Source organism: Chiloscyllium plagiosum, unplaced genomic scaffold (assembly GCF_037043375.1).
Source record: "Chiloscyllium plagiosum isolate Xiang-an unplaced genomic scaffold, Cpla_swu_hap1 HiC_scaffold_33, whole genome shotgun sequence".
NCBI classification, from domain to species: Eukaryota; Metazoa; Chordata; class Chondrichthyes; order Orectolobiformes; family Hemiscylliidae; genus Chiloscyllium; species Chiloscyllium plagiosum.
Genome location: NW_028270171.1, coordinates 21,230,531 through 21,249,585, shown reverse-complemented (window position 1 = coordinate 21,249,585; position 19,055 = coordinate 21,230,531). Strand labels below are relative to the sequence as shown.

General features: G+C 48.1%; 1 protein-coding gene across 7 annotated transcripts in view; it reads right to left on the bottom strand.

Moving 5' to 3' along the window:
- Positions 1–19,055, bottom strand: part of LOC122542283 (cytochrome b-c1 complex subunit 2, mitochondrial-like) — a 105,586-nt gene that overhangs the window by 16,566 nt on the left and 69,965 nt on the right. For 6 of the 7 annotated variants that reach the window (XR_015752568.1, XM_043679862.2, XM_087978342.1 and 3 more), the window contains 7 exons: positions 18,183–18,239; positions 13,900–14,024; positions 11,928–12,025; positions 6,589–6,646; positions 4,671–4,766; positions 2,842–3,041; positions 2,591–2,671 (listed from right to left, as the gene is read on the bottom strand). Coding sequence is in view for 6 of the 7 variants with exons in the window: in XM_043679862.2 (XP_043535797.2) it covers positions 2,591–2,671; positions 2,842–3,041; positions 4,671–4,766; positions 6,589–6,646; positions 11,928–12,025; positions 13,900–14,024; positions 18,183–18,239 (715 nt within the window). In the remaining variant the exon portion in view is untranslated. The remainder of the gene's footprint in view (positions 1–2,590; positions 2,672–2,841; positions 3,042–4,670; positions 4,767–6,588; positions 6,647–11,927; positions 12,026–13,899; positions 14,025–18,182; positions 18,240–19,055) is intronic. The other variant, XM_087978339.1, reaches the window with a different exon arrangement.

The following is a 19,055-nucleotide window of genomic DNA, read 5'->3' as shown; positions in this document are numbered from 1 at the left end:
TTAAAATTTTTAATAACTCGATGGTGGATGTTAAGCAAACCGGCCTGTAGTTTCCTAGTTTCTATCTCCCTCCCATCTTGAATAAAGGAGTCTCATTCACTATCTTGCGATCCAATGGGCTCCTCCCTGAATCAAGGGGCTCCTCCCTGAATCAAGGGGCTCCTCCCTGAATCAAGGGGCTTTGGAAAATGGAAACCAATGTAGCACCGATCTCACTGGCCCCTTCCTCAAGGCCCTAGAACGAAATTCATCAAGAATCGGCTCACAGCTCCAACCGTTTGCTCAGTACCACCTCCTCCGGGTGACTGACTTTTCTGACTTCCTCCCTCCTTCCATTTCTTGATTTATTGCCCATTCTAGAACGGTACTGTCCAGGGAAAGCTGATGGAAAATACCTCTTCAATTTCTCTGCCCTCTCATCATATTCCATTATTAATTCCCCAGTCTCACCTTCTATAGGAGCAATGCCCACTTTGTTAACACTTATCTCCTTTAAATATTTACAGAAACTCTCACTATCTGCTTTTAGATTTCTGGCTAGCTTTCTCTCACATTCTAAATTCTCTCTCTTTATTAATATTTGGGCCATTTTTTGATTTTTTTTTGCCTTCTGTCAAATCTTCTGACCTGTCATTCCACAATTATATCCTTTTTCTTTCAGTTTGATACTCCCTTTCACATTTCTAGTTAATTCGGGATTACATGGTGAAGAGGGAGGCTACTTGGCCCACTGGCTCTTTGTTGTGAGTGAGCATTATGACTGAGAACCTTTCCGTCATAGCCATACACAATTCTCCAGTTTCAGATGACAATCTCATTCCCTTTTCCAGTGTATATTAAGCTGTGATCCACGGGGTGTTCGGTTCCTGATGAATTTCATTCTAGGCCCTTATGGAAGGATCCAGTGAGATCGATGATACATTGGTTTCCATTTACCAAAGCTGTGTACAGTATTCCAATGCGGTCTCACTGATTCCATGTCCCTATAGATTTACCAACTTGATTCCTGGGAATGGCAGGACTGATGTAGGAGGAGACTTTGAGTCAGTTTGGATTGTATTCCCTGGAGTTTTGAGGAATGAGGGGTGATCTCAAAGAAACCTATTAAATTCTAACAGGTCTAGACAGATTAGATGCAGGAAGAATGCTCCCGATGGTGGGGAAGGTCAGAACAGGGCTTAACAGTTTAAGGATAAGGGAGATACCTTTTAGGACTGAGGTGAAGATACCCAGAGAGTGGTGAGTGTGTGGAAATCACCATCACTGAAAATGGCTGAGATCAAAGCATTGTCTGTTTTCATGAAGGGATGTGGAGGTGCCGGTGTTGGACTGGGGTGGACACAGTCAGCAGTCACACGACATCAGGTTATAGTCGGGCAGACTAATTCAACATCAGCAGCTTTCGGAGCCGAGCCTCTCGGCGCGCCTTCACCTGATGAAGGAGCAGCGCTCCGACAGCTTGTCGCTCCAAATGAACCTGTTGGACTATAACCTGGTGTCGTGTGACTTCTGATCATTTTCAGGAAGGAGGTAGGATAGAGCTCGTAAAGCTGAGAGGATCAAAGAAATAGATGGGGAGGGTGAGATGAGGGTATTGAGCTCGATGATCAGCATTACAGTATGCTTGAGGGGCTGAATGGCCTATTCCTGCTCCTATCTTCTATATTCCGAACTTTCAGTTCAATCATGGAGAAAGCTCACTGTGTTGCAGCATCTCAGTGAGACTTCTTCCCCTGTCACTGCACTGTAATCTCCTACCTACAGCATAAACTGTACTGGGTCTTCCAATCAGCATTCTGTACATAAAAGCAAATTACTGTGGATACTGGAATCTGACACCAAAAGAGAAAATGCTGGAAAATCTCAGCAGGTCTGGCAGCAGCTAGAAGGAGAGAAAAGAGCTGACGTTTCGAGTCTAACTGACCCTTTGTCAAAGTATAAGCTTTGACAAAAGGTCAGTTAGACTCGAAACAGCTCTTTTCTTTCCTTACAGATGCTGCCAGACCTGCTGAGATTTTCCAGCATTTTCTCTTTTGGTTTCAGCATTCTGTACATGTGTAATCATAGAATCCCTACAGTCTGGGAACAGGCCATTTGGCCCAACACCGACCCTCTGAAGAGTAACCCACCCAGACCAATTCACTGACTAATGTACCTAACCTACACACCCCTGAACACTATGGACAATTGAGCACTGCCAATTCACCCTGACCTGCACATCTCTGGACTGTGGGAGGAAACTGGAGCACTCGGAGGAAACCCACACAGACACGGGGAGAATGTGCGAACTCCACACAGTCAGTCGCCTGAGGCTGGAATCAAACCCGGGTCTCTGGTGCTGTGATGCAGCAGTGCTAACCACTGAAGCCACCCTAAGTTGTGAAGGGGAGACAAAAAGATGGGTTCAGTGAGTGGGAACTGACAACATTGGAACGATCAACGAGAAGTGTGGAAGGGTTGTAGCAGTGTCCTGATGTTAGAGGGGTGCCTTTATTCCAGTCAGAGGTGTGCGTTTGGCTAACATAATCAATCCCACTTCACACATTGCGGGGCCTACCCAGTTTGTAGAAGAGCAGAAGCCTGTACTCACATCAGCTGCTGCCTCATCCTGAGAGATGGTGTAAACCCCAAACAGACCAGAGTCTTGGTAGCACACATTGAAGGCAGAGGCCTGGAGGGGAAGGGAACAAATGAATAGAAAGAAACTTGCATCTATATAGCACCTTTCACACCACCCCAGGATGCCTCAAAGCACTTTACAACCAACCGTGTTCTTCTCCTTCTGCAGAGTAGTCACCTGACAAGTGCCCCCATCCCTAGTGACGAGACGTGGTAACTCACGGTGAAGGGCTGCACCGTGCTCTTGCTTATGGCCCGGGTTAAGGTGCTGGTCATCCCGCTTCCTCTCTTGACGTGGGGTCCCACCCCCAGCACCTGCTGCAGCGCGGTAAACGCCAGGGACTCCTGTGAGCTCAGAGCCTCACCCTCACAGACCACGGCGGCGTGCACCAGCGGCTCAGAGGTGCCTTCGCGGTGCTCACCTGGAACGAGACGTGAAAGTAAACGCTTGGCATCGTTATCACTGACTCACCAACCTGGGACTGCCATAGATGGGGGCACCTGTGACATTGTGGGGGGGTTGAATTTAAATTGTGCAGGGGGGTATTCTATTCCTGCTCGTTGATGGAGGAATGGTTCTTACGCGTGTGTTTGGGTGGGCAGCTATTTGACTGCAGGGAGCATCACAGCCAAGTCAAATCCAGCCCTGAACAAACCCTCCTCTCCCTGGTGAGTGTGGGGAGGGAGAATGTAGGTACATGGGCTGGGCAGGTGTGGTATTTTACCAGCCCCCATGCCTCCCCAGCTCTAAACCACACCCCGCCTGAGGTAGCTAACAGCCAGCGGGCAGTGTTCCTCCCGAGGCTGGACAGCAGGATACCGAGAGTGGATTTCAGGAGCACGTTTTGTCGAGTCAACCAGGAGGGGCCCTGTCGAATGTCAGGGAGTCCGGTAACACTGATGGGCAAGACCACCAGAAACAACGCTGGGGCAAGGGACGCTGTGGAAGGACAAAGTAATGCTCACAGCGATTTCTGTCCCCGAACGAATGGTGCAGCCAGGGTCAGCACAAACTCTCAGGACCAACTTGAACATTGACAGGGACTAATGGACAGGTATTCCAAAGAGATGCAAGAGAAGGTGTATGGGGCCGAATGGCCTTCTGTGCTGCATCCATCACTGATGAGGCCAAACATTGCACAACACCAGATTATAGTCCAACGGGTTTGTTTGAAAACACTAGCTTTCAGGGTGCTGCTTCCTCATCAGGTAGCTAGTGTTTTCAAATAAACCCATTGGACTATAATCTGGTCATAAAGTGTGGTGCTGGATTTGCACAGTCAGTCAGGCAGCATCTGAGGAGCAGGAGAGTCGACTTTTCAAGCAGAAGCCCTTCATCAGAAATGCTGTGCGATGTTTGACCTTGTCCAACCCAGTCCCAACACTGGCAACTGCACATCATGATGAGGCCAACAGCTTGGTCAAAGCCTTTAAGGAGAGTCTTAATGAAGGAGACACTGAGGTTAAAGAGATGGAAGGGGTTGAAGGAGGGAGTTCAAGAATTTCGACTCCAGATGGTTATCGATGGTGAGAACAATGAAGATAGGGAGGATACACGAGGCTGTATTGTGAAGGTGCAAGGATCTGGTTAGGTGATGGGGCTGGATGGGATTGGCGACACAGAGAGGTGAGAGGTTGCCAAGGGATTGATGACAGGATGTTGCTGCATTGACAGCAAGTATCGGCCAGCGAGGACTGAGGGAAATGGGCAAACCAGACAGACCTCAGTCTGGGTTTGGGCAACGTGAGCTGATGTTTACGGAGGGTGGAAACTGGAGAGTATTGGGATAGCCTGGTAAAGGAATATTGGGCGAGGGCTTCAGCAGCTGACAAGCTGAGCCAGCCGGCATCACCAAATTAACGTCTGGGAACATTCGTAAAAACATGAGGAACAGAGCAAGAGGGACCTGAGTCTACAAAACCATTGGGAAAGTGTATCAGATGCTGAAAGCAGGGCTCAGGGAGGTGAATCATTCCCTGGTCACCATCACCAACGTCCAGGAAATGAACTGAAGCCAGTTCTCGGCCTGTCTGTTCCAGGCTCCGCTTACCTCCTCCATACAGGGCCTTAGGCCCAGCCTGACCATAGCCAGACGCCTTGCCAAACAGTTGCTGAGCTGCCTTTGTTAGCTGGCTGAGAGTCATCCCTAAAGGTACAGATAAAAAAACATTCCAGTCAACAAAAGATGGGGGAGTGAGGTACAAATCACCGGGGAACTATAACGTAGGACAAATAAACCCTTCAGGGTGGGGTACAGGCTGGCAGTGATTGAGCACGGTCTCAGACCAGCCTCGTTAGGTCACCTCATCGAACACCCAGCTCAAAAACAGCCCACTTCCTCCATTTTGAAACTGATTACATTTATCAGCAGGCAGCCCTCAGTTTCACCCTCCAACCATTTGGGTTTCAATAGGAACAGTGGGGGTGGAGCTATGAACGTATCACCGAGTTAGTCATCCCGGAGATCCAGGGTTCAAATCCCACTAGGGCAGCGAGAGGTGATGGGACTAAACTCACTGAACAAAACTCTGGAATTGAAACAATTGTTAATGGGAATTTAGATCCTACCTGGTTCACTAATGTCCTTTAAGGAACTCATTGAATGCTTACAATTCAGGCCATTCAGCCCATCAGGTCCACACTGATCCTCCAAGGAGCATCCCACCCTATCCCTGTAATCATGCATTTCCCATGGCTAACCCACCTAGCCTGCACATCCCTGGACACTATGGACAACTTAGCATGGCCAATCCACCCTAATAGGTACATCTTTGGATTGTGACAGGAGAATGTACAAACCCCACACAGACAGTCGCCCGAGGCTGGAATCGAACCCAGGTCCCTGGTGCTGTGAGGCAGCAGCGCTAACCACTGAGCCACCGTACCACCTTAACCTGTATCCTTAGCTGGCAGGGAGAATACACAGGATAATCCAACCCTGAGTTCAGGACTTTTGGAGCCTAGTTCTGTAAAAACTAGTCTCAGGTTATGAGGTCAGCTACTTCCCTGAGATCTTGGCTCCCAGTCAGAGGAACAACATCTTATAGCGAGATCATTCTAAGTTGCAAAGAACACTTTGCAACTCTATATTCAATCTCTATTCAATAGCACACTCCTCCTGGTACAGGTATCACTTAATCAGCATGATCAACAGCCTTTCTCCCCTAGCACTCCAACCATTGCCCCAATTGGAGCAAAAATGCTGCCCCCTCCACACGTCAGCTCTGACATAGAGTCATCTGGACTTGAAAGGTTGGCATGCTCTCTCCCCATGGATGCTGTCTGACCCGCTGTGATCTCCAGCATTTGTTGTTTTCAGGACAGATTCTAGCACCTGCAGTAATTTGCTCCCTCATTAATCTAACAAAGCCTTTCTAGCCCACAAGTAAGGCCAGTATATCTCTCCTTTGGTATGGTGACTGAAACTTTACACAGTACCCCAGGGCTGACCTCACTATGCTCTGTACAATTCCAACCAGGAGTTAGCTCAATCATACACAAACGTGCGTCAGGAGAAAGCTGCCTCATCTTTCGATAAGATCATGGACTCGATGTTTCGGTCTTGAACCTCTAGTTATAACTGCCAGCTAAAAACCTCTTCAGATCAGGAATCTTGCACTCTCTAGCTAAACCTCTTGAGTCTCTCTCGCCTATTAACTCGAAAGGAACTCAATATTTGCACTGCTTGGGAAAATACGAAGCATTTGTTCTTACAAAGGATGGTAAACTAATGCTTGTGTATAAAGTGTGCAAGGAGACAATAATCATCCTAGAGTAATTTCTTCAGAATGATTTCCCTGCCCCTTGATGAAAGTTGCATGGGACACCGCAGCACGACAGTGAATCTTCCACTGACGTTACCCCAGGGTTATCAGAGATCCCTATCGCTCAGATACCTACTGCCTGACGCAGCACTGTGACGTATTACATTAAACACAGGCTCCCTGTTTAGAATTACACATATTTACCTATTCCCACTATTGCCATCTGTCCAACACAGAAATGCTTCTTCACATATTTATGTAGCTGCAGAAGGGAGACAAGATATACAAACATTATAGGAATACGTATATTTAGAAAGAAAACACTATAACTCCAACCAAACAGCAGCAATGAAAGCTGGTGTCAGACTGGATGGGTTAGACTAAACGACTCCGAATGGAGAGGTAACCCAGTCACAGTTGTGTGGCTCAAAGGGCCAGTCTTTGAGGTCTTCCTGCCCAAGTTAAATGTGGGTTCATTCATCGGACCCTCCTGAAGCCTCAAATGCATGTATATCGAGTCTTGTACAAGTAAGAGATGCGTTGGGTTTTGTTTGTTGGATCGAGTCAAACTCCAATGTTTGTTTGTTTCTTCAGATGTTACTGAACTGCATCAGTGACTATGTATCATAGAATCCCGACAGTGCGGAAACAGGCCATTCGGCCCATTGTCAGAGGGAAGCTGGGATGGGTGTCCGAAACTGGCTTTTCACGCTTCCTGCAATGGTTCAATTCCCTGACATTCTGAGCCCTTTGCTTCTTTATTTCAAAAATATACTTTATTCATAAAAATATCGTTATCAATGGGATTGCACGGTGGCTGCGTAATTATTTGCATCAGGCACTCCCCCACAGTGATGAATTCCCCACTGTCACTGGTCTTTAGCGAATGAAGTTTAGTATTGTTGATATACTCTCTTCCCCAGTCTTCCATCGGGCAGAAGGTACAAAAGTTTGGAAATATGTGCAGGTAGATAACCCTTTATCCGAAAGTTGCTGGTAGATAGGATAGTGAGGAAGGCATTTGGTATTCTTTCCTTGATTGGTCAGAGTATTGAGTACAGGAGTTGGGAGGTCATGTTGCGGCTATACAGGACATTGGTTAGGCCACTGTTGGAATACTGTGTGCAATTCTGGTCTCCTTCCTATCGGAAAGATGTTGTGAAACTTGAAAGAGTTCAGAAAAAATTTACAAGGATGTTGCCAGGGTTGGAGGATTTGAGCTACAGGGAGAGGCTGAACAGGCTGGGGCTGTTTCCCTGGAGCGTCGGAGGCTGAGGGGTGACCTTATAGAGGTTTACAAAATTATGAAGGGCATGGATAGGGTAAATAGACAAAGTCTTTTCCCTGGGGTCGGGGAGTCCAGAACGAGAGGGCATAGGTTTAGGGTGAGAGAGGAAAAGATATAAAAGAGACCTACGGGGCATCTTTTTCACACAGAGGGTGGTACGTGTATGGAATGAGCTGCCAGAGGATGTGGTGGAGGCTGGTACAATTGCAACATTTAAGAGGCATTTGGATGGGTATATGAACAGGAAGGGTTTGGAGGGATATGGGCCGGGTGCTGGCAGGTGGGACTAGATTGGGTTGGGATATCTGGTCGGCATGGACAGGTTGGACCGAAGGGTCTGTTTCCATGCTGTACATCTCTATGACTCTATAAATCCGAAAAGCTCCAAAATCCGAAGGCTTTTTCGTGAAGAGTTTTTCTCATTATCAAGGTCGTTTTGGCATGCAAACAGTTAACCCAACTCCACACCTACTCGATGCGTGTCACTCAGGTGCGACGTGTGGGGGCGTGGCCTGGCGTTGGCAGCCTCAATTCTGTTTCAGGGCCTGGTTTACTCACAGTAAGTCTGTTCTTTGAGAAGATTTTTAAAAAGTTCGCCATCAAACTGTCACTTAATCTGAAATTCAAAAAGTTCTGAATTCCAAAATCCAGCTGGTCCCAAGCATTTCAGATAAGGGATTGTGCACCTGTACCGACAGATTCCAGAACAGCTTCTTCCCGGCTGTTAACAGGTTTATGAACGGACCTCTCATATATTGGAGTGATCTCTCTCTGCACCTTCTCTGTAGCTGTAACACTATATTCCACATTCTGTTCTATTACCCTGATATACTTACGTAAGGTATGATTTGTCAGGTTAGCACGCAAAACAATAATTTTCACTGCATCTCGGTACATGACAATAATAAATCAAATCAAATCAAAAAGAAAGAGCCGTGCTATTGATGACTTCCATGTTGTCTCCATCAGGAGAGAGGGAGAAAGCGAAGACCACAGATGCTGGAGATCTGAGTCAAGAGGGTGGTGCTAGAAAAGCACAGCAGGTCGGGCAGCATCCGAGGAGCAGGAGAATCGATTTTCCGGGCATAAGCCCTTCATCAGGATTCTGCCTGACCTGTTGTGCTTTTCCAGCACCACACTCTTGACTCATCAGGACAGGCACAAGGATGTCAAAACATCAAAGGGAACAACAACTTACACTGTACGAGACACCTGTTTACTTTGCTTCTCATGCTTTATACATTATTGTTCCCTTTGAAATTTGGCACTCTTGTGACTCTGTCCTGAAGAGTGCAGAATGAAAAGGTTCCTCAGCAGGAATTTCCTATTTGTTTTGAACAGCCCTTACGCCCTGCCTTATCCTCAGTGACTGTTTATAAAAAGTTGCTTTCCGAATTCCTGACTGGGTTTCTAATAGGCAAAAAACAATGACTGCAGATGCTGGAAACCAGATTCTGGATCAGTGGTGCTGGAAAAGCACAGCAGTGGAATTCTAATAGTAATGCTCTGGAGACTGGGGGTCCCTTTCAAACGGAAGCTTCCCAGCATTTCCTGCACAGCCTGAGACTTTGTTTAACTGCTCCCCAGGGAAACCAAAGGTCATAAAGGATCAGCAGGGTCATCAAGGTCAGACTCTGACAATTTATTGGGTGCATACGGTTTCAGAAAATAACAAGCTTTTGTTCTTACAAAGAATGGTTAAACCAGCCTCAGATAAAGGCAGTCATTCTGCAGTAAACATAGGGAATGCTGGAGAGGCTTACAGAGGAAAAACAGACTTAACATTTCGAGACCAATCCAACTCATTATCAGTTCTGAGGTAGAGTCATACCGGCCTGGAAACGTTCATTCTGTTTCTCCCTCCGCACATGCTGGCAGACCTGCTGAGTTTCTCCAGCACTCTCTGTGTTTCTTTGCAAGCTCCTGCATCTGTGTGATATTGCCTTTAGGAGAGTCATCCTGGGGTCATGAGAAGCTTCCCCCGTGCACACTGACCCAGGGTTCAGACAGATGCTGGGCACTGCATAGATCATCAGAGGAAGGTCTATTATCAGGATTAGGTGGGAGTTGAAAAATGTGTGGTGCTGGAAAAGCACAGCCGGTCAGGCATCATCTGAGGAGCAGGATAATTGACGTTTCGGGCATAAGCCCTTCATCAGGAAGGTGGGGTGGGGAGAGAAGGGGGCTGAAGTGGGTTAGGTGGGAAGTATTTTCGAGACAGGGAGGGACCAGGGAAACAAGGCCAGCAGTTTCTTGGTGAAGGACTAGGAGTTTGAGGGGAGAACAAAAACAGTTACTAACAAAGAGGGCAAAATATCAGGAATGAACCCCACACCACTCCAAACTGCCTCTTCGCCTCCATTCGAGAGGACAGCTTCAGGATCATTAAAGTGTTCGGATCTGCAACTTGTATCGGAGTAGGGATGTCTTGCTGCAGTTAGATAGAGCCTTGATGAGGCCACACCTTGGGTACAGTGTGCAGTTCTGGTCTCCTCGTCTGAGGAAGGATATTCTTGATATTGAGGGAATACAGCAAAGGTTCACCAGACTGATTCTCGGGATGGCAGGACTGATATATGAGGAAAGACTAGATCGACTGGGCTTGTATTCCATGGGATTTGGAAGTATGGGGTGGGGGGTGGGGGAGGTTCTCTCATATAAAACCCTGGTGGGGCTGGACAGGTTAGATGCGGGATAAAAGTTGGGGACGTCCAGAACGAGGAGTCACGGTCTAAGAATAAGGGGTAAGCCGTTCAGGACTGAGATGAGGAAGAATTCTCCCCCACAGGAAGCTGTTGGGGTCAGTTTGTTAGATATATTCAAGAGGGAGCGGGACGTGACCCATGCAGTTAGAGGGATCAAGGTGTATGGAGAGAAAGGGGGGGATTGCATGATCAGCCATGATCGTATTGAATGGTGGTGCAGGTTCGAAGGGCCGAATGGCCTACTCCTGCATCTATTTTCCATGTTTCTCTGCCTCATGAACTAATGCATCATAACTAAACTGCTGCTTCTTTAACAAACTGAATAAACTACCTGAAAATTGCTTACAAATGGCTTCTTGGGGAACTGTGATCACAAATCCCGAGACTCTAGGGAGAGGTAGAACCAATGGGTGTAAACAAGTACACTCAGTACTTACTAAATAACAATAGCGTATCGGGGAGACGCAGTTTCAGGAGGGAGGGTCTCCCATTTCTGCTGGAGGTGGGGAGGAATTTCATCCCTCGGGCATGCGGTGCCTGTGGAATTCTCTTCCTGAGCAAGCACTGGAGACTGGGCCAGGGACTCTAGTCGAGGTGAGTGGACAGGTCATCTATCATCTTATTGAATGGCGGAGCAGGGGTGAGGGGCTGAATGGTCTGATCTAATGATCTTAAACCAGGAAGCAGGAAGGAGATGTCAGAGTGCACATTTAGTGCAGGGGACCCCCTTTAAGACATAGAATTGAATTGAATTAGCGTTATTGTCATGAGTTCAGTGAAACGGTTTTAAGACTTCCCCTTGTGGATAAAGGTACCCAGGTACAGGGGTCAGGGGGTACAGGGTCAGCGTGTATGGGGTACAGGGTACAGGGTCGGGATGTAATTGGCTTAGATCGTACAAACTTTGAACTGGAGTAGGCCATTCGGCTCACGAGGCTTGTTCCATCACACAGTACAACCAAGGGGAGACCCTGACCCCACTTGTGCTGTGTCCCTCGGTATGTGGCCTACCAAAGACTGACAGCCTCCTGAAAGGAAAGTTATTTTCCCTCACTGTGGGGAATCTAATCTAATCTAATCAAACTGCTTGCAATATAAGTCTCTCCTTCTTAATTTAAGGTGTCCCATATCACGAGGGTCTGGATTAAAGTTCACTACAAATTCAAGAGAAGAGGGAAACTGAATTCATCTCTGGAACCAACCAATGTTGCTCAGCAAGTGGGACCTCTGGTTAAAACCTTTGCTATGATTCAAGCTCCTGTTCAACATTCCTTGTTTTTTGACAGGTTTTCAAGCAAGGGTTTAAATCAAAAATCCTCACCAAAACATATGAAAATTACATGGATAACTTCCACGCTTCCCCTCGATAATCGAAACACAATTGTGGTTAGAATTTGTCAGCATTGGTCCCATTGGTGGGAAAGAGGAGAAGGGTTGGCCCATCGGGACTGGCCCACGTTGTGAAGTGACACTCGCTCCAGGATTGGGGAAGTCTGGGCAGAGGTGATGGAGAGTTCTGGTGTGGAGCCGTAATGGAAATGGGCACTCACCTGTTCACAGGTGAATTGACCCAGCATGAAGTCAGGACAGTAGAGGGAGTTGCACAGCGTGTTACGATAGGCAGCCGCGTGGAGGTTCTCCAACATTCCTGCCGTGAGAGTACAGACAGCGCATCATCTATCAAACTGAGCTCACGCCAGCAGTGAACACAGAGGCCTAACCTTCCAATCCTCCCTTCCCATGACAAAGCCACAGTGAACCAGCAGGGGGCAAAAGGGAGCAATGATAGCATAATGGCAATGTACTGTACTGGACGAATGATCCTAATGGGCCAGTGATATGAGCTCAAATCCTGCACCAGCAGCTGGAATTCATTCAACAAGTAAATCCGGAATGTAAAAAGACAAACTGGGATCTTATCCTCTGACTGCTTGCCTCGCTTCTATGGCCTTGGAGAGGGAGCACATAGTGTCCATCCATACCTTTAGAGAGGGAATACCATGCTTTATTTCCAGCTCCACATTGATCTAGCCGCTCCCCACTTCTGTTAGTGTGCACTGTCCATAACAAGGAGAAAGTGAGGACTGCAGATGCTGGAGATTAGAATCGAAGAGTGTGGTGCTGGAAAAGCACAGCAGGTCAGGCAGCATCCGAGGAGCAGGAGAATCGATGTTTCGGGCATAAGCCCTTCATCAGGAATGAGGCTTGTGGACCAGCGGCTGAGAGATAAATGAGAGAGTGGTGGGGCTGGGGGGGAAGGGAGCTGAGAATGTGATAGGTGGATGAAGGTGGGGGGTGATGGTGATAGGTCGGAGAGGAGGGTGGAGCAGATAGACGGGAATGAAGATGGACAGGTAGGACCGTTCAAGAGGATGGTGGTGCCGAGTTGGAAGGTTGGATCTGGGATGAGGTGGGGGGAGGGGAGATGAGGAAACTGGTGAAATCCACATTGATCCTGTATGGTTGGAGGGTCCCAAGGCAGAAGATGAAGCATTCTTCCTCCAGGCGTCAGGTGGTTAGAGTTTGGCGATGGAGGAGGCCCAGGATCTGCATGTCCTCGGTGGAATGGGAGGGGGAGTTAAAGTGATCGGCCATGGGGCGATGGGGTTTGTTGGTGCGGGTGTCCCAGGAATGTTCTCTGAAACGCTCCGCAAGTTGGCGTCCTGTCTCCCCGATGCAGAGGAGACCACATTAGGAGCAGCGGACACAGTAGGTGACATGTGTGGAGGTCCAGGTAAATCTGTCGGATATGGAAGGATCCTTTGTGGCCTTCAATAGAGGTGAGGGGGGAGGTGTGGGCGCAGGTTTTGCAATTCTTGCAGTGGCAGGGGTAGGTGCCAGGCGGGGAGGGTGGTTTGGTGGGGAATGTATACCTAATAAGGGAGTTGTGGAGGGAATGGTCTCTGTAGAACATAGATAAGGGTGGGGAGGGAAATATATCCCAAGTGGTGGGGTGTGTTTGAGGGTGGTGGAAGTGGCGGAGGACGATGTGATGTACACGGAGGGTTTTTGGAGCATATCAGAGCAGACTCAATGGGCTGAATGGCCTAATTCTGCCTCTACACCTTATGAACGGGAACTGAAAGGGGTCAGAAAATGATGGTTTTTAATGTTGTTGACAGACAGGGAGGAGGGAAACAGATGGAGAGGGTACCCGGAATAAGGAACAAGAGAGTGGTAATGATAATACAGGAGATATATAGATGCAAAACAGGTGTTAATAGTAGGTGTGAAAAGTAAAAAATAGGTTGGCTTTGCTGGGGCTCAGGTCAAGGCCAATTTGGGACGGGTAACAAATACTGGGTCTTGCCAGTGACGCCCACATCCCATTAAAAAAATAAACAAACAAACAAGAAAACTACACCTTGGTAATATTTCCTATTTGTGTCAACCTGAAGGCCAACATTGAAAGGTGGCTGTTTGGAGTTTGAGAATCTTTCAGCTCTCAAAGGTGGCCTGTTGTCATTCTGAACTATTCCAAACAGAAACACTGTAGCTCGCTGCCCAATCACTTTGACTCACTTCTCTGCAGCTGATGGTATGCTATCTCTTTCTCTACTTTCAGGCGATCTCTGATGCTGGCCACCTCCCAGGGTCGGAACTCAGGGGCTAAGACTATGGCGCTGAGGTACTCCATCAGGTCGTCACTGAGGGGTGGAAATTAACAGCAGCATCAGTTCCAGGGAGCTGGGTGTGCCGACATTCAATTCTCCCAACTTCAGACACAATATCTCACAATAGATCAGTTCCGATTCCTCAGGATTGTATGACTGGAAACCAATACCCTTGGGAGTTGGCAGTTTTTTTTTCAAAGTGTCAATATTCAGATGGATGCCAGGAATGTGCCTGTCCGGCCAGCTACTGTATCCTCAGTCATGCTGAACTCTGCTGCTCAACCCCTGACCCAACTGCTTACTGACCTACATTAGCCCCCAGCTCTCTCTCCTCTCTCTCTGACCTACATTAGACCCAGCTCTCTTTCTCTCTGACCGATGTTAGCCCCCAGCTCTCACTCTCTCTGACCTATGTTAGCCCTCAGCTCTATCTCTCTCTCTGACCTACATTAGCCCCCATCACTCTCTCTCTCTCTCTGATCTACATTAGCCCCCAGCTCTCTCTCTGACCTACATTAGCCCCCAGCTCTCCCTCTCGCTGACCTATGTTAGCCCCCACCTCTCTCTCTGACCTACATTAGGCCCCAGCTCTCTCTCTCTGACCTACATTAGCCACCAGCTCTCTCTCTCTCTCTCTGACCTAATTAGCCTCCAGCTCTCTCCTCTCTCTCTGACCGACATTAGCCCCCAGGTCTCTCTCTCTGACCTACATTAGGCCCCAGCTCTCTCTCTCTCTGTGACCTATGTTAGCCCCAGCTCACTCTCTCTACCTGACCTACATTAGCTCTCAGCTCTCTCTCTCTGACCCATGTTAGCCCCCAGCTCACTCTCTCTCTCTCTGACCTAAATTAGGCCCCAGCTCTTTCTCTCTCTATCTCTCTCTGAGCTACGTTATCCCACAGGTCTCTCTCTCTGACCTACATTAGCCCCCAGCTCTCCCTCTCGCTGACCTATGTTAGCCCCCACCTCTCTCTCTGACCTACATTAGGCCCCAGCTCTTTCTCTCTCTCTGACCTATGTTAGCCCCTGCTCACTCTCTCTACCTGACCTACATTAGCCCCCAGCTCTCTCGCTCTGACCTATGTTAGCCCCCAGCTCACACTCTCTCTCTCTGACCTACATTAGGCCCCAGCTCTCTCTCTCTCTCTCTCTCTCTCTCTGAGCTACATTATCCCACAGGTCTCTCTCTCTGACCCACGTTAGCCCACAGCTCTCTCTCTCTCTGACCTACATTGGCCCCCAGCTCTCCCTCTCTCTGACCTACATTAGTCCCCAGCTCTCTCTCTCTGTCTGACGTACATTAGCCCCAGCTCTCTCTCTCTCTCTCTGACCTACATTGGCCCCCAGGTCTCTCTCTGTCTCTGACCTACATTAGCCCCCAGGTCTCTCTCTCTCTGACCTATGTTAGCCCCAGCTCTCTCTCTCTGACCTACATTAGCCGCCAGCTCTCTCTCTCTGACCTACATTAGCCCCCAGGTCTCTCTCTCTCTCTGACCTATGTTAGCCCCAGCTCTCTCTCTCTCTCTCTCTCTCTGACCTACATTAGCCCCCAGCTCTCTCTCTCTCTCTCTGACCTACGTTGGCCCCCAGGTCTCTCTCTCTCTCTCTCTGACTACATTAGCCCCCAGCTCTCTCTCTCTGACCTACATTAGCTCCCAGCTCTCTCTCTCTGACCTACATTAGCTCCCAGCTCTCTCTCTCTGACCTACATTAGCTCCCAGCTCTCTCTCTCTCTCTGACCTACATTAGCCCCCATCTCTCTCTCTCTGACCTACATTAGCTCCCAGCTCTCTCTGACCTACATTAGCTCCCAGCTCTCTCTCTCTATGACCTACATTAGGCCCCAGCTCTCTCTCTCTCTCTCTTCGACCTACATTAGGCCCCAGCTCTCTCTCTCTCTCTTACCTACATTCGGCCCCAGCTCTCTCTCTCTCTCTCTATGACCTACATTAGGCCCCAGCTCTCTCTATCTGACCTACATTAGGCCCCAGCTCTCACTCTCTCTCTCTGTGCCCCACATTAGCTTCTGTATTTCTGGCCTCTTCCACATTCCTGATTTTCTTCACTTTATCCTTACTACTGAGCTGCCTCAATCCCAAGTTCTGAAATTTCATTCCTAAATCGCCCAAACTCTTACATATTTCTCTTCCTTTATAAAGCTCCTTTAAACCTGCATCATTGAGTAGGGTGTCATCCACAGCATACCTTTTTCTGTCACTCAATGCCAAACTTCCCATTCAACGCCACCGTGACATATTCATAAAACACCCACGGCCACTTCCATCTAGAAGGACAAAGGGCAGCAGATATGTGGGAACACCACCCCCTGCAAATTCCCCTCCAAGCCCCTCACCATCCTGACTTGGAAATATTTCGTGTTGCTGGGTCAAAATCCTGGAATTCTCTCCCGAAGGGCATTGTGGGTCAACCCAGAGCACATGGACTGCAGCGGTTCAAGAAGACAGCTCACCCCCACCTTCTCAAGAGGCAACTAGAGACCGGCCTGTCGATCATGGCAAAATGCCAGAGAAAAATATTTTTTAAAAGGGTACCTCATGAGGTTTTGCTACAAGGTCATGAACAGGACATTGGTTAGGCCACTGTTGGAATATCGCGTGTAATTCCGGTCTCATTCCTATTAGAAAGATGTTGTGAAACTTGAAAGGGTTCAGAAAAGATTTACAAGGATGTTGCCAGGGTTGGAGGATTTGAGCTACAGGGAGAGGCTGAACAGGCTGGGGCTGTTTTCCCTGGAGCGTCGGAGGCTGAGGGGTGACCTTATAGAAGTTGACAAAATTGAGAGGCATGGATAGGATAAATAGACAAAGTCTTTTCCCTGAGGCCGCGGAGTCCAGAACTAGAGGGTATAGGTTTAGGGTGAGAGGGGAAAGATATAAAAGGGACCTAAGGGGTAACCTTTTCACACAGAGGGTGGTACGTGTATGGAATGAGCTGCCAGAGGATGTGGTGGAAGCTGGTACAATTGTAACATTTAAGAGGCATCTGGATGGGTACATGAATAGGAAGGGTTTGGAGGGACATGGGCCGGGTGCTGGCAGGTGGGACTAGGTTGGGTTGGGATATCTGGTCGGCATGGACGGGTTGGACTGAAGGGTCTGTTTCCGTGCTGTACATCTCTATGACTTTATTAAAGATGAATGTTGAACTCCACATTGAGAGCGTTATGTGAAGTTTTGGTCTCTTTATCTGAGGAAGGACGCTCTGGTGACGGAGGGAGCCAGCAAAGATCTCCCAGACTGATTCCTGGGATGGCAGGTCTGGAGCGTGGGTCGGTCAGGACTATATTCAGTGGAGTTTAGGAGAATGAGGGGAGACCTAGAAAGTTCTAATAGAATTAAACAGGATAAACACTGACTGGGGTGTCCAGACCCAGGGGTCACAGTCTAAGGATATGGGGTTGGCCATTTCCGACTGAGCTGAGGAGAAATGTTTTCACCCAGAGAGTGGGGATACCTGTGGAACTCTCTCCAACAGAAAGCAGTCAAGGCCAAACCATTGAATGTTTTCAAGAAGGTGGTAGACATTGCTCTTAGGGCTAAAGGCCTTGTTGGGGAGGAAGCAAGAAGAGGAGCCTGAGTTGGATGCGATGGTATAGAATGGTGGAGAAGGCTCGAAGGGCCGAATGGCCTACTCCTGCTCCTTTTTTTAATGATTTGGAGATGCCGGTGTTGGACTGGAGTGGACAAAGTTAAATATTCCACAACACCAGGTTATAGTCCAACAGGTTTAATTGGAAGCACTAGCTTTCGGAGCACTGCTCCTCCATCAGGTGGTTGTGGAGAATAAGATCGTAAGACACAGAATTTATAGTAAAAGTTACAGTATGATGTAACTGAAATTATACATTGAATCCAGGTCTGCTTCAATATATAATTTCAGTTACATCACACTGTGAACGTTTGCGATAAATTCTGTGTCTTATGATCTTATAATCACCTGATGAAGGAGCAGTGCTCCGAAAGCTAGTGCTTCCAAATAAACCTGTTGGATTGTAACCTGGCGTTGTGGGATTTTTAACCTTTCTTTGATGTTGTTGTTGCCTCTGAACAGCGGACTGACTGAAGGATAGTCCAGGGAGCAGGCAGAAAGCCCCCCCATGTCCCAGATGGAGGGAGTGGGCAGGGTATGCTTGCTGGCTGTAATGGCACCAGGGTGGGACTCCTTACTCACATTGAGTCGCGCAGACATCCCACAGTGTACAGCATCAGGTCCCTTGTGGAAATCACCCTGAAGAAAGCACACAGTCAGAAATGTTAGTGCAACAGACAACCATCTAAATCATTCTGCTTCATCACCATGCCTTTATATTCCCTCAGTGTTCACAATGCTGGTGATAGACACCCAGGAATCAGCAGCACTCTCAACACCAGTGGCCATTGTTCCCCACGGTTGGTCTGTGGAAGGACCAACAAGCAAACACTAATGTTCATCTTGAAGCCCAGTCCGCAAATATTCAGAAAAGACTTCCTGCAAAATCAATATAGGTACCTGGACATGGAGCAGAGAAGTGCGTGCTGGTCTGTATCACACACTCACACACTTCCCTCCCCCCGGCAGTTAGAGTCATAGCGATGTACAGCACGGAAACAGACTCTTTGGTCCAACTCATCCATGCTGACCAGATATCCCAACTTAATCTAGTCCTATCTGCCAGCACTTGGCCCATATCCCTCTAAACCTTCCTTGTGCATGTTTCTGTCCAGATGCCTTTTAAATGTTGCAATTGTACCAGCCTCCACTTCTTCTGGCAGCTCATTCCATATACGTCCCATCCTCGGTGTGAAAAAGTTGCCCCTTAGGTCCCTTTTAAATCTTTCTCCTCTCACCCTAAACCTATGACCTCTAGTTTTGGATTCCCCGACCCTGGGGGAAAAAAGACTTGACTATTTACCTAATCCATACCCCTCATGATTTTATAAACCCCTTCAAGGTCACCGCTCAGCCTCCTGCTCTCCAGAGAAAAAGATCCTGGCCTATCCAGCTTCTCCTTGTAACTCAAACCTTCCATCCCTGGCAACGTCCTGGTAAACCTTTTCTGAACAG